Source organism: Equus przewalskii, chromosome 14 (assembly GCF_037783145.1).
Source record: "Equus przewalskii isolate Varuska chromosome 14, EquPr2, whole genome shotgun sequence".
NCBI classification, from domain to species: Eukaryota; Metazoa; Chordata; class Mammalia; order Perissodactyla; family Equidae; genus Equus; species Equus przewalskii.
In genome coordinates, this window is record NC_091844.1 from 70,551,550 (window position 1) to 70,566,931 (window position 15,382).

Below are 15,382 nucleotides of genomic sequence, written 5' to 3' on the forward strand. Positions count from 1 at the left end.
TCTCCCCAGACCAGTCTCTCCCGTACAGTGAGTATGTACTCGCTTTGCCAAGAGTCGGGAGATGGGGGCTGCAGGAGAAAGGGTTGGGACAATGAGAAGGAAACTTAGAAAAGTTAAAAATCTGAATTGAAAACCAGGAACTGAATTAGATGCAGGATGCATGAAACAGCATTAACAGAGGGAAGAGATCTCAGCGGCTGTGGCCTTGGATGTGTGGGGGAGACGTTGGTCGGATAGGAAAAGGATAATGAGGTGGCACGGTTACTCAGGGTGACAGTGAGCCAAGGATCAGAAGGTTGTCAGAAAAGGAGAGAATAAGTGGACAGAAGACAAAGAGGAGAAGGGCACGGGGAGGTGACCCAAAGTCGTCACAGCCACTGAGAGCTTGGTTTAAAGAACCAGCAAGGTTGAGGATCTTGACTTTTTGTCTGAATATTTACCTCACGACCTAGAACAGTGATTCCATAGAACAGAATCACCCAAGGGAGTGCGAAATGCAGATTCCTCGGTCGCAGCAGGCAGGGTGGGACCCAGGATTATGCATTCTTAACCTGTTCCCCTCGGAATGCCGATGCACCTGGCATTCCGAGATGCCAGAAAAACAACAATTGAGGAATAAGCCCTGAAGGATTGAGTCAGAACCAGCGACTGAAAAAAATCCCAGCTGTCCCTGGGCAGGGTCTGAGGCTGCCGGAAAGAGGGCTGCTGAGTGAGCCTAAGCAGCGCTAAGGGACAGGAAACAGGAGATCGACTGCCCACAGAGCCGCCGTGGTTCAGGAGAGGAGTAATGCCATTGCTGCAGCTGAGAGTCTAGAAAAAGCTTTACTCTCAAGATCTGAGTCATTTCGCACCGCGAGGTTGGGAGTCCTGGTGTCCCAAGGGTTCGCTCTGTTCCGAGGCTGCATCTGGAAGGGCCTTGTCTTTCTGTCATTAGTGATCTCCTTCCATTTTTTCACATGCGTGATGATCGTATTTCTGGAATTCTAAAAATCTTCTGTCTCCAGATTTTATGTTCCTTTCTCTCCAGGCTGGTACATATGTTCTCAAGGTCATTCAGAGACAATTCCAGAAAGTCAGGGTCTGTGCACTAAATGCAGCTAGTATTGCTAGAGGTCAGAAGACCTGAGCAGGCAGAGTGGAAGCCTGTTGTCATTCTGGTTAATCCCAGACAGTATAGTTTATTATTTTTTGGCTTTTTCTTTTTCCTGGGAAAGAGTCACCCTGAGCTAACATCTGTTGCCAATCTTTCTCTCTTTTTTTTCCCCCAGTCCAAAGCCCCACTACATAATTGTATATTCTAGTTGTAAATCCTTCTGATTCTTCTGTGTGAGCTGCCACCACAGCCTGGCTCCTGACAGACAAGTGGTGTGGTTCTGCACTCAGGGAACTGAACCCTGGCTGCCGAAGTGGAGTGCGCCGAATTTTAACTGCTAGGCCATCAGGGCTGGCTCTGTTTTTTGCCTTTTGTTCATTTAACATTGGTCATCAGTTAGAAATTGGCTTAAATTTCCTTTACCAGCCAGAATCTATATATTGAAATGTATGTAAAAGCTCCGTGTTGTCAATATATGCGAAAGCCCACAATCGAGTGTGTTCAGCCCAAGTTTTCTCCCTCTCGGGAGCCTTTGCTAACCTACCTTCTTCTCCCTCACACTCACTCTGTGCTTCCTCCATTTCCAGTAGCTTCTTTGCCCCAGTAGATGTGAGCTCCTTGAGGTCATTTTTCACTCTTCAGGACCCAGCCTGGGGCCTGCCACTCACAGAGAATTCTGTAGGGTTAAAAAGGATCTGAAGCCAAACGTGATTAAACATTTTAAAATAGAGTCCTTTAAGTAGAATTGGCATTATTTGGCCAGGAGAAAAGGACCAAGGTTGCTGACTAGTGGGGTCCCGTCAATGAGAGGAGATGCAAAGTGCTGTGACCTGGTGTTTTCTGTTTCTGTGGTGAAGGCACAGGGGAGGGGGCAGCTTTTGATTGCTTTTGTGGTTCTTAATCATCTGGGCTAACAGACCCTTTGGAGAATCTGGTGAAAGCAGTGGACTTTGCTTCCCAGAAAAGGGCAAGACATAATTTTGCCCCAAATTTTAGGGGCTGACTGACTCCTCCTAACCTAGTCTACAGAGTTCAAGTGAATAATCTCTTGGTCAGTATAAAATGCTAAGTGTGAGATGTTCATTCTGGCATCTCCCGCAGGGAGGTAGACCAGAAGGCCTTCTCTGGTCGTAATCGTCTCTGCCCCTGTGACTTGGGCCTGCTTTCCATCGTGGGGGTGTTTATCAGGCTCCTGGGTCCTTAGGTTCAGCAAGTGTCAGTAGTGTTCTCCTCTTAGCCCACAAGGTCTACAATTGATATAAAAATAAGTCTGCTTGTTCCCAAGAAAGAGTTCAATAAATTCTTCAATAAAAAAGCTTAGGAAAGTTTCCTGTGAATACTCAGGAGTCAAAAAGGAAGGAAGGCATTGCTCTAGGCCAGGGTTCCTTGACCTCGGATCTGTTGACATTTTGGGCTGGAGTATTCTTTGCTGTGGAGACTGTCCTGTGCATTGTCAGATGTTCAGCAGCAGCATCCCTGACTTCCACCCAGTAGATGCCAGGAGCACCCTCCCTCCAGTTGTGACCATTGAAAATGTCCCCAGGCACACAGCCAGATGGCTCCCAGAGGGGCCAGAGCACCCCTCCGCTCCCCACCACCACTGGTTGAGAACCACTGCCCTGGCCTTTCTCTAGTTTGATTTTGGCTTTGTTATCAAGAGGAACATCTCAGGGGAGCATGAACGCTTCTTTCAGCTTCTTTCTACTACGGTAGCCGTTCATGCAGCTCACTTTTGCTACATGCCAGTAGCTGTGCCAGGCCTTGGAGATGCAACTGTGAGTAAGAGCTGCACCCTGACCTCAGGTGCTTATTGCATCCTGGTCGGGGAGAGAGACACAGATGCATCAGGGGGCGCGTGGGGAAAGGAAGTGTCTCATGGAAAAGAGGTGTGTGTCCTAGAGCCTTTGCACTAGTATGTTCTCCATCCAGGATGCTCTTTCTTCTGATTTTTCCCATGGCTGGGTCTTTTTTGTCATTCATATCTCTGTTTAAATGACACTGTTTCAGGGAGATCTGTCCTAATGATGTGTCTTAGTCAGCTGTTTTCACCTAATGCTGAGTAACAAATAACCTAAAACTCAGTTGGCTCACAACTGCACATTTCTCACCACTCGCCCATGTATGGTTTGGCTGGGGTGTGGCTGATCTAGGCTGGGCTCAGCTGGACTTGGTTCTGCACTGTAGGTCTCTCGTTCTGCTGCACCAGTGAGCTTTTTTGGGTGCATATTGTTCTCATGGTGCCAGCAGACGTGCAAGAGGAAGAGCAAGTGTATTTCAAAACTCTGCTCACGTCATATGCACTAACATCCATTTGGCCAAAGCAAGTCTCGTGGTCAAAGTCAGCAGGAGGAAGAGCACTGCCCTGCCCGTGAGGCCGTGGCAAGGGCGTCGCTGTGTAGTACTTGTGCAGGGGAGTGAGCGTTGGGGCCAGCAGTTGCCTTCACTCCCCAGTCTAAAGCAGCTACCCGGTCACTTTATCCTTTCTATTCTCTGCTGGGCTCTGATGCTGTCGTTGTTGAATTATTTGTTTCTTATTTGTCTGCTGTTACCAGAACATCAGTTTCATGACAGCAGGGGCTTTTTCTGCCTTATTCGCTGCTAAATGCCAGCACCTACCTGGGACAGGGTGGGCATTCACTAAATCTTTGAATGAATGAATGAATGAATGAATAGTTCTATTTGGGGAATCAGGACGGGGCGTTGGAGCTGGGTCTTGAAATAGTAACTGTAACTGTCATTTCCTGGGAGATGACCAGGCCTGGGTGTGTGCTGCGTGCTTGGCCTGGGTTAAGTCAGGGGATCATCACAACGGGAGGCCCTCCACAGGCAGAGGTGGGGCAGGAATGTTCCAGTTGGAGACGTAGAGCCCTGAGATAGCACCTTGTTAGAGGATTGGAGAGAGGCCCAGTGTGGCTGGAGTGAGGGGAGCCTGGTGGGCAGCAGCCAGATACAAGACACGAGAGTGACCCCAGGGCCCAGTTGTCAGGGCTGCCATGATCCACGTCTCTGGGGGAACCATCGTGTCAGAGTCTGCAGAGTGGGGCCCCTGCGGTAAGCAACCTGAGAAGCTATTCTCGCAACACAGCAGGTCATGAGAGACCTTGTGTGACATGTCAAGTTGGCTGGATGCCTGTCCTGGAAGTCTTTGTTTTGGAAGAGGGTGGACATTGCATGTCTTTTAGCTGAGGTATGTCCAAACAAGTAGGAAACTTCTGGAGTTCCTTTCGTTGTGAGGCATGTGGTGGAAACTTGACAAACGCCCAGCTCAGCTCAGAAGGGCATGTCCGTGGTGTCCCCAGGCTTGAACCTTGCGTTGTGTTGAATAAGGTTGTGTTTATTGGAGACCCCAGACATCTCTTGGCACAGTGATGCTAGAGTTTGCTCCAGGGCAGCACAAGAGAGTCACCCCACTGTCTGCAGACCTCCTTACCTGTGTAGATGCTCCAGGTCCTTATTGGATTCTGTGCTCCTTGGGGGCCCCAGTGCCTTGGACGATGCCCAGCCTCTGCTGACCCTCATCACAGTTCAGCTCGGGAGACAGTAAGCTGGGGAAAGGAGCCCTGGATGTGTGCTTGGGTGGGGTGCTTGCTGGCTGGGCAAGAAAGCAGCAGTGGGCCTGCCTCGCGGCCACACGTGCCTGGTCAGGCTGGCTGCGGATGTTCAGTCCCCTAAGATGGGACAGATTTTTTTAATGTCTTGAAACTTAAACTCCGTGCTTTTAGGAAAAAAAAAAAAAAAGAGGAAGGGGATCTGGGTTCCAGTCTCAGCACGGCTGGGAGACTGTGGGCTCGTAACCTAAGTTCTCTGGGCTTCAAGTCTCTTCTACAAAATGAGAATAAGAAAACTTTGCTTGTTGTGACAAACAAATATGACAGTGAAGATGAAGGCTTTTGTAAAACTTCATTGAAATATTTTACTGGGTACTAATTTGCCTTCTCCCTTCTGGAAGAAAAGAAAGGAAAAGTCATTAAGAACATATTTTGTGCCAAGCCCTGTGCAAGGTGGTGGTGCATAGAATCTCTCTTTTAATCTTACTGGAAAGGCAGTCAGGGTTACTGGGAGACTGAGGAAGCCAAGTCTCAGAGAGGTTAAGTGACTTGCTCCAGGCCACACAGCCTCTGGTCTATGTGACTACACAGCCCGACCTTTTTCTGCCACTCATTCCTCTACCAGTAGGCCCCCCAAGGGTTTGCAGCGAGCATGGCTCCAGAGGTGGGGACCCCACGGGCACTGTGTGGCTGCCATGCAGACTCTGGCTGGGCTTCCTTGGGTTGGGGAGGCTGGTTGCCTGCGGAGGTGCCGTCTCCCCTGCTCCTTCCTGCCTTGCAGCTCCTTGGAGATTTTTTTCCAAAACATCTAAGTTAGTTTTAATGAACAGAGGCTCCAGCGCAGCCTTCCCCCAGCAGCAGAGCATCATAAGGTCTCTGAGGGCGGCCGACGTGGACACGGGCACCCCAGAGCAGCTTTCTGTCCCTTGGTTTCTCCTCCCCAGTTCTGGAGTGTTCTGGAATCTGCAGGCCGGCATGAGCCTGTAGGGAGGGGTCAGCCTAGGCACTGGAGCCACCAGCTGCCTCCAGGGGGTGACTTCCATTTTGAAGCCCTGCCTAGGGCAGCGCGAGTCCCCTGGGCTGTTAGAGAATGTGCGGGATATTGTGATTCATCAAATTCCAGGAAGAAGGGTTTTGTGGGGGACTCTTCTCACGGCTGCCTTTCTGAGCTGGGGTGTTATAAACACTTTATCCAGCTGTCGTGGGCTCGAGGAAGCTTTGGTCTGAATGTTACCCACTTGGGAGATTCATTCATTTTATTCATTCTTTTTAAATCTTGTGTTGAAAAAGAACAGTGCTTTTGAAGTAAGACTGCTGCCCCTCTCAGCAGAGCGGGGCCTCTCAGCCTTGTAGGTGCACAGGGCTCACCCCGAGATTGAAGTCAGGCGTGGGAGTCAAGCTTGAGGCCACCCCGGACCGTGTGGGGGAGTGAGGGTCTGCACATCAGGGCTCCTGTGGGCCTGCAGTTCTGCCCGGCTGGGAGCGCCTCCCTGGTCTCTTCTCTTGGTCAGATGTCCTGTGTGCAGAACCGCACAGCTGGCGCTCTCCTGAGATGTCATTATTGATGATAGAGACGGAGATGCCTTCCCGCCATGCCTGTTCACTGAGCGTGTGTCCAGACCCCGTCTCTCCAATGCCGGCGTCTTCCAGAAATGTGGGGACTCAGGGGTGAGGGGGACAACCTGGGAGGCTTCCCGGTGCCCCGTCTGCTAGAGGAGGCAGGAGGGCTCTTGAGGAGGCAGAGGGGCCTGCTGGGGGGTCCGGGTGTGGCTGGGGGAGGTGTGTGCTCATACGTGGGTGCAGGGAAGGCAGCCCTGGAGGAAGAAAGAGACCAGGTCTGAAAAGGAGGTGCCCCCTCCCCCTGGAGGGGCAGCAACGGAAAAGTAAACCCAGACCAGCACGGCGCAAGGCTCCATTTGGAGATGCCCATTAGACATTGTCACATGAGAGACACATTTCAGATTCTCGCTAGGGTTCGAGCTTCCTGGTGGCCAGAGTTTGTCCTAGGCCTGCAGTTCCCAAAGTATCAGGAGAGGCAGTCTGATGGAAGTGTTTTAGAGAAATGACAGCCACTCCACTCCTGTCGTCATGTCCTCCCCTGCACCTGGGCCTTCTCTGGCCAGTGACGGCCTCCTGGGGTCAGGGAGTCACCCTTGTTTCTTTAGGCCCAGCGCTGGGCTTCAGCACTGCCGCAGGGGCGAAACTGGTTCTTTTCCCAACATATTTTGAGGAGCACATCCAGTTTGCTAAGGTGGACACACTTATGTTTGTAAATATGAAACAGGAAATTTCTGAATTTTAAGAGCCTGGAGATAATGGCCACCATTATGGATGGAAGCTGTGGAAATCTCTAGACCTTCTACTTTGTTTCAGATTAAAAATGCCAGCAGCTCACACATAAGTGCTTTAGGGCTGGTGTCTTCATGCAATTTTAATTTTAGTTTTAAGAATGTATGTTATCTTTCTGGGGAAAGGAGGGGCCATAAATATGTAAGTCAGCCGAGGGTTGGGTTTTGCATCGTGGAGTAAGAGATGAGTGCGGGAGGGAGCCTTGTCCTCTAGTTCTGAGACCTTGCTTAATCTCATTTCCTTCTCCTGTAAAATCGGAATAATACCACCTGCCTGGTAAAGATTAAATGAGATGAGGCAGATAAGTGGGTGCCTGTGTCTAGGACATAATGTTGTGATGTGAGATGATGTTACAACCAAGGAAACTGAGGCCAGGAGAGGGGCTCCCAGTCCTGGCTGCACGTCACCTGGGAGCGTTTACAAATGGCTGCCCGGGCCCGCCCTGCTGGTTGCTGTGCACCTCTGGGGTGGAGCCAGCCGGGTGACCATCACCCCAGGTGACTGTGTCACCATGTTGAGAGCCCTCGTCCACTAGTAGCACAGCTCCTCCTGCCGCCTCCCGAACCTTCTTCCCCAGAGCGGACCCCTGCTTCCTCGGCTGGAGGTCTCATTCCCTTGGCCGCATCACCCTGTTGGATGTGTGTCCTGGCCTTGGAGCTGGGAGTCCGCCTGTGGGTCCTGGCGGAGCCTCCCCCTACTCTCCTCCCGGCTGGAGGATTGCTGAGCTCCTTCCAGGCCTTGTAGCCATGTGTGGTCATGGCCATGTGGGAGAGAAGGGTTGGGTGGAACAGAGCAGCAGCACCCCTGAGGGCCTTTTCTTCAGATGAGGCAAGTTTAGAGAATTCGGGGAGCTCTAAGAAACCCAAGGCCTGGGACTCCCAGGAGAATTATCTAGAAACAGACGAACTCACTGGGAAGCAAGGAGGGAACTCCTAGGCATGGAGGGACCTGCAGGACCCACATGACTGTGGCCCAGAGGCAGCCATTTGCCTCCACATCAAAGAGCGCAGGTTGGGAAGGGGACGAGGCCTCTTGACAGGGTGCTCAGGGGACGGGAGGCAGTGTGGCTCCCTGGCCAACCTGGGAACCGACCCGCTTCCCCTTCTCTCCAGCCTCCTCCCCCCAGCCTCTCTGGATGAGGTCATCTCCAGTTCCAACCTTTGCCCTCACAACTGAGGTCTGAGGAGGACCAGACAGTGTCAGGACTGCAGGGACCTTCAAGATGAGTCAGTCCACCCCTCATCTCATAGATGATGAAACGAGCTCAGAGAGGTTATTTGACCCAGAAGATCACCCAGCTAGCAAGGAGCAGTGCCGAAGTCCAGGGCTCCTCCTGAGCTTATTTTCTATACTGTATGTACCTACAATGCAGCAAGAATAGATTTTATTTTCAAATATGCACAGCTCAGTGAAAGGAATGCTGCCCTATATAGACGGTCCCCAGGCATGAACCAAACCTGAATCCTGTTACACTCTTTGGTGCAGTCTTTGGTGGTGATTGGTCTGAAACTTTGCCACTAGAGTTCCTCTCTGACGGTCTGCACAGCAGGTTTGATTTTCTTAGGTGGACGCCCGATGGTATTGATGACAATTCATTCCTGACGCCAGCTCGGCACTGTACGCCATACCGAGTCTGCCCCATCCACCCCATGAAGTGGTCGGGCAGGGCCTGTCCGTGGGGTCAGGAAGACCCCCGGGTGCACAGCTCTGTCCCCAGCCAGTGTGACAGCCCAAGCTGGTGGTGGCCAGGGCCAGACGGGTCTGTGGCCCCAGAGCAGCCTGTCTTGTCTGGAGCCCCCGGTTAGAGTTGCTGACACAGGTGGGTGTGGGGTCCAGACGTGTGGCTCCTCTACATGCAGCTTCTCCCTTGCCCTCCAGGACCCAGAGCCCATGAACCTGGGGACCCTGGTGGCCGCTGTATCTGGACCCCATGTGGGCTTCGGCCAAGTGCCGCTGCTCAGTGAGGATGCACCCCTGTCGACCCTTGTCAGCCAGCTTCCTGCGCTGCGAACTTGGGGGCAGGCGGATTTCCAAGGCCATACAGCCGCCTCAGGAGGGTGGCCTCTGGGTTGGTGGAGGTTCCCAGACCCCAGACCAGACTGGCTTCGACCCAGCATGGTCTGTGTGATTTGCTTTGATTTACTGAACATAAATTGGCAACTCTCAGATTATTGGATATTAAATAAGTGCCCTGGGGCCATGTTCATACCACCACTCAGACAGGTGTGGGCTGTCATGCCCTCCTGGAAGGTGCAGGGAGATGTTCCATAGGACTTTGAAATCACCTGCTTGCCCACGAATGGTGTGGGTGGTCAGGGCTCTCCAGTCCTAAGAATACAACTGGTCTTTAGTTTCTGGAACCAGCCATCTAAGACGCTTGTGAAAGCTGCACCTGGTGAGTTGGAGACCAGCACCGCTCACCCACTCAGTCATTCAAGACTCAGCCGGCCTTTGGTGAGTGCCGATGACCCCCCACCCCACCCCGGGCTCAGCACTGGTGACTAAGTGCAGACATGGCAGGAACTTTCGGCTGGGGGGGCTGGCGGGTGACGGGTCCTCAGGGTCAGTATTGATCAGCCCTGATGAAACACAAAAACAGTCAGAGGGGATGCAGCGTCACCAAGAGTAGCCAGAGAATTAGTGTCAGAATTCACCTCCCTGACTGTCTAATAAACCAGCTTGTTTACAAATCTAAATTGACACCCCTGCGTTTTTCACCTACCCCAGAATCCATTGTATTCCACCAGGCCAACCTGAAATTGAGAATTCTGCCTCCCTTCCTGCATCTCGACTCCACACTCCTGCCAGAGAAGCCACACCCTACAGAGGAGGGATGGCGGGACCTCAGGGAATTAGGGGGGATAGGAGGGAGCCTCAGGGGGTGGGAGTGAGCTGGCATCAGGGAAGTGGGAGGAGCCAGACCAGGACACAGGCCTTGTTGGAGAAGGCTCCTGGCCAGTGGTCTTGGAGAAGTGGGAGGAATTAGCACCTGGTCCAGCCCCAGGTGGGGCCCAATCAGAGTCAGAGATTGGAGCCAGCAGCAGCCAGTGCCAGGAAACCAGGAGTGGTTTGGATGTTCAGGTCCATACCCACTGTTACCTCTGGCAGGAGGAGATTGGGTCTGCAGTCCCTGCAGCCTGTGGGAGTGGGCTGGGAACCAGGGACACCTAGGGGAGACTGCAGGATGCCAGGGTGGGGAAACAGGCTCTTGATGCCTAAAGAACCCCTTTATGCCAATGCACTGAGCTTGCAGGACGGATGTCAGGTCGCATAACCCCCTCTTCCCCACCTGTAACTTTGGTTCCTCATGGGACCTGGATACTGGCATTGGCCACCCCTCACCTGCTGGCAGGTGGGGTTGGCTGAGAGGATGCATGTGAATCCCGGAAACCTGTAAACCTGCAGCACACGTGTAAGGTAGCATGGCGACTGCTGAATCAGCCCAGGACTGCCTCAGGTCTCCTGTGACGTTCCATATGACCAGCCTGGCTTTTAGGATTGTATACTCCGGGCTGGTGGATCTGGGCTTCATTCGCTCTCCTCCCCAAGCCATCAGTATAGCATCTAAGCGCACCTGATAAGTACGCACTCAGTGAGTGATGGCTGAACAAGTGAGTGCATCAATGAGTGGGTAGCAGAGGGGCTGCTCAGGCCGGGATTGGCCCGTTTACCCAAGAGGTAAAGCAGGAGGGAGAACAGCACCCCTTAACCAGCCTGGAGCCACGCCCGTGGCTGGGTGTCACCCATCCACTTGTGGAGGTCAGAGGCTCTGCTGGGGCCCTCCCTGGACACCAGGTGACCTGGGATTTGACTGCCCGCCCCACCTGTTCCATCCCCTCTCCTGAGGATGTGCCTTCACCATTGTCCTTTTCTCTTCCCCTCGGGGCGCAGATCCTGGCCAACGTCTTCCTCTACCTGTGCGCCATCAGCGTGGGCGTCATGTCCTACTACATGGCGGACCGCAAGCACCGCAAGGCCTTCCTGGAGGCCCGCCAGTCGCTGGAGGTGAAGATGAACCTGGAGGAGCAGAGCCAGCAGCAGGTGAGTCTCCCGGCCTCTCGAGGCTCTTTTGGGGTGGCCTTTGGGGAGTCCGGCCTGGAGCCCAGGTTCAGGGACCGTGACTGGGGAGGAGGGGCCCCTCGGGAGGGACTGAGCCCAGTGCAATACGGGGCCCATGGGGCTCCCTGGGGCTTGGTGTCTCAGTTCTTTCCACGGGCATCACTTCGTGTTATTCCTCTTCTGCCTCTCTCTGCCACTGCCTCCTATTCCATGGCACATTCGCACTGCACACCTACTGTGTGCTCAGAGCTGCTCTCCCTGCAGCGGGGGACCCATCCCTGGTTTCGGGGGCTCCTCTGGGTGAAGTCCATCAGCCGCTCACCCCTCCGCCCAGGGGCATTAGTTTCCTTCACACTCGGGGCAATCTCCCCACTTCCTTGAAAACCAGCCCAATCCCTGGGGACCCTACTCTTTCCATGTTTCCATCGAGAGAAGTTCTTGCTGTCCCTGCTCTTTGCTCAATGGCTTTACTCCAGCCTGATCTACCACGGAACCTCTTGGTTCTCATGTGACTCAGTCTTTTAAATAGTTTTTGGTCTGGATTCATCTCAAATGCTTTTTGAAGGTCCCCAGAAATGACATCCACCAATTTCCTGTTGTCCATAAGTTTCTTTCTTCTTCACAGACAAACTCCATAGGTTGAAAATATGATTCTCTGCTCTGGGTACCATGTTATTTGTGTTCAGGTGGTGCTGTTTGCTCTGGGTTCTCTAAAATTGCTGTTTCCATGGACCCTGCAACTCAGGTGGACGGAGTCATTGTTTTGGGGGCCTCTCTGGAACCCTCAGCCGGGGGCTTCCCTTGGCGGGCCTCACATTTTTTAGACGGTGCTATTTGAAGGCACACAATGAGTCGTTTAGCTGATGGGTCCCAGCTTCCTCTGTCCTGGGGATGTTTTTTCTCTTTCTGTTTGCCAATGAGATCTAGAAGCTTCTGAGCTGGGCCTTGGACTCATCTCTTTCAAAAGGCAAGTTTTGGAAAAGGAATCTCCCTGCCTCCGTTATGACAAAGAGCCAGGCTCAGCAGCTCATCGTATTTGCCCCCTTCTGCATCATGTGCTTCCTGAGGGGCTGCTGTGGCTGCATGTTTTTAAAGAATCCCGCTTTATGTCTTTATTGGGTCCCTTGAAAGGCATTCTTCAATTTCTGTGTTTTTATACTGTCTTGTTTGTATCTGATGTCTTGTACTGTGAAGACATCCCTTTGGGTTCTTTACATTAAAAAAAAAATACATGTGTTACTGCTTAGCTAGGCTGGGGAGTTCTTTTTGATACAGTTTTGGTGCAGTTTTCAGCATATGCGTCTGTGTCGATCTTGTCTGTCTCGTGTCATATAATCCAGGACGTCTTCCATCACACTGAACAGTACTTGATGGGGGCCTCCTGGGGTGGTGAGGAAGGCCCTGTGTCTCACCCTGGCTCTGGTATTCTCTGCGTAGATAATTTAAACAAGTTATCCACCCCTTGGAGCCTCACTTTCCTCATTTGCAAAGTAGGGGTATTGATACTTCAAAGTGAGGGTATTGATACTCCAAAGTGGGGGTATTGCTAGTCAAAGTGGGGGTATTGATAACTCATCTTGCAGGGTTCCCTGAGGGTCAAATGAGAAACACAGACAGAAGTGTTTTGTAGAGCTTGGAAATGATGATAGTCAGGGCGCAGTGCACAGGCTGTGAGGCCCGCTGTCTCACGCCCAGTGCCTTATGTTCCCTCAGGGCAGGGTCAGCGCAGGGAGCCTGGGGACTGGCAGAGAGGGCCCCTGTGTGTGCTCCCAGCCTCCCGAGCAACGTGGAGCAGCCAGGGGGCGCCGGCAGCCTGCCCAGGCCACGCTGCTGCTCCTGTGTTACCTGCCCCAGCGCTGTGGCAGCAGAGCACACTGGGCCCAGGGGTAAGAACTCCAGGAAGGCAGAAGGCAGTGCTGGAGAGGACAGGCCCAGACGTCCATCCCAGGCCTAGCTGGGTACGCGGCAGGTGTCTGTAAATGTGCGTCAAGTGGAATGAATTTGTCTAGCCCAGCTCTAGCCTGAGTGTGACCTTGAGCTAGTTCCTTTACCTCTTTGGGCCTCAGTTTCCCTATATATAAAGTGTAGATGATAATAAAACCTTTGGGTAAAAAGGGATAACACGTGTGAATCCCTCTGGGAATGAGCAAAGCACTGTTACCATTGGGAGGGCCGGAATTCTGCCACCATGAGTTTCAATTTGCTCGTATTTTCCTTAGGACTTCTGTGACTGTGGACAAGAAAAATCTGCTTGCTGTTTTACTTTCCTTCCATGTTCTTGACAAGTTTGGGTCTCATGGTTATGCCAGACTTGTGAAATAATTTCAGAAGTGTTCCCTCTGCAGTCTCTGGAAGAGTTTGAGCAAGATTTGGGTTGTTCCTTAAATGTTTAGAAGAATTCACTAGTGAGGCCCTATGGGTCCAGAGTTTTCCTTATGAGAAGATTCAATTTCCTTCACAGATAGAAGGTTCTGTATTTCTTTTTGTATAAATTTTAGAAGATTTTTGTTTTTTCGGGAACTTTTGTCCATTTCATCTAAATTTTCAAATTTTTAACATAATGTTCATCGTATTTTCTCTTTGTCTTTTATTGTCTATGGGCTTTGTAGTGAAGTTCCTTTTTTCAGTACTGATATTGATAATTTGTACTTTCTGTTTTTTATTTTTCTTACTCTGTCTTGCTAAGGTTTAGTAATGTTTTAGCCTTTTCAGTGAAACACCTTTTATGGTGCTTTCTTCGTACATTTCTATATTTCATTAACTTATGCTTTTAACTTGGTAGTTTTCTTTCTTCTACTTTGGGGTTAATTTGGTGTTCTTTTTTACATTCTTGGGATGGGACTTAAGTGACTAATTTTCAGCATTTCTTTTCTAAAACATGCATTTAATGCTATAGGTTCCTCTCATTACATTGCTTTAGCTGTATTCCACAAGTTTTCATATTTCATATGTCCCTTGTCACTTAGTTCCAACTATTTTCTAAATTCTTTTGAGATGCCTTTGATCCATGTGCCATTTAGGAGTACGTTAATTAATATTCAAATATCTGGGGAATGCTTCGGAGTTATCTTTTTATTATTGATTTTTAGCTTAATTCTACTGTGATCAGAGAACATACTCTGTATGATTTCAATCCTTTGAAATTTGTTGGCGCTTGACTTTTGACCTGGCGCGTGAGTTTTTTATTGAAGTATAATTGACATACAGTTTGAGGTGTACATGCATGCGATCGGTTTTGATGCACTTGAGGATAATGTGTATTCTGCAGAATATCTTTCAAAAAAGAAATAATGCCAATTATGACACGTTTGCATCTACCCCAAATCACTACTTTTACCTCTGGTCACAATTCAAGGACCTTACAACCTCTATTCCCCCCCTCAACACTTTCTGGCTATTGTAATGTGTTCAATTCAACATATATTTTAAGCCCCACAAGACATTATTATTCTAGTTTTACACAGTTAATATTCATTACTTCATTTACCCTCTTAGTTGAGCTCCATTCCTTCCTCATTTCTGTGCTTCCATCTTTTTGAAGAGTTCCCTTTAGTTTTACTTTTCATGAGGTCTGTTAGCAGTAAATTCTCTCCATTTCTCATTGCTGGAAGTCTGTTTATTTTGCTTTCAATTTTGAAAGTCACTTTTTGTCGGATATAGAATGTTAGGTTGCCGAGTTTTTACTTTCAGCCTTTGGCAGGTGTCATTCCGTTATCCTCTGGCTTCTATCGTTGACATGCCAGCTGTCAGACGTACTGTTGCTCCTTGTAAAGTGCTGCGTATTTTTCTTCTAGCTGCGTTTACAGTTTTCTCTTTGTCTTTGGTTTTCAGTTTTGCAGTGATGTGCCTTGGCGTTCTCTTCGTAGTTACCCTGCTTGGTATTCAAGAGCATCTTGAATTGGTGGCTTGATGTCTTTCATCAGTTTTGAAATTTTTCAGCCTGTATCTTTTTGTTGCTTCTGCCTCATTCATTCTCCCCTTTCCTTCTAGGACTCTAGGTACCCTCATCAGACATTTTTGCCGTGTTCCCTGAATCTTCCTTCTTTTTCTTTCTGTGCTTCAGACTCAAACATTACTGACCTAACTTTCAGTCTACTAATCCTCTCTTCTGCTTTGTCAAATCAATGCTTGAGCTCATCTATTGAATCCTTAATTTTAGTGTTGTATTTTTTTTGAGTTTTAGAATTTCCGTTTGATTTTAAAAAATAGATTCTAGTTCTCTTGTTGAGTTCTCCATTTTGTCATCTATTTTTTGGAACATCTTAAACATTTATTTTAAAGTCTCTGACAACCATAATATCTGGAATACCGATGGGGCTCCTTTTCTCTATTG

The 15,382-nt window shown here is 50.1% G+C and overlaps 1 protein-coding gene across 2 annotated transcripts in view; it reads left to right on the top strand.

Moving 5' to 3' along the window:
* Positions 1-15,382, top strand: part of ADCY3 (adenylate cyclase 3) — an 87,762-nt gene that overhangs the window by 28,525 nt on the left and 43,855 nt on the right. For both annotated transcript variants that reach the window (XM_008515276.2, XM_070574284.1), the window contains exon 3: positions 10,882-11,031. In XM_008515276.2, coding sequence (XP_008513498.2) covers positions 10,882-11,031 — 150 coding nt within the window. The remainder of the gene's footprint in view (positions 1-10,881; positions 11,032-15,382) is intronic.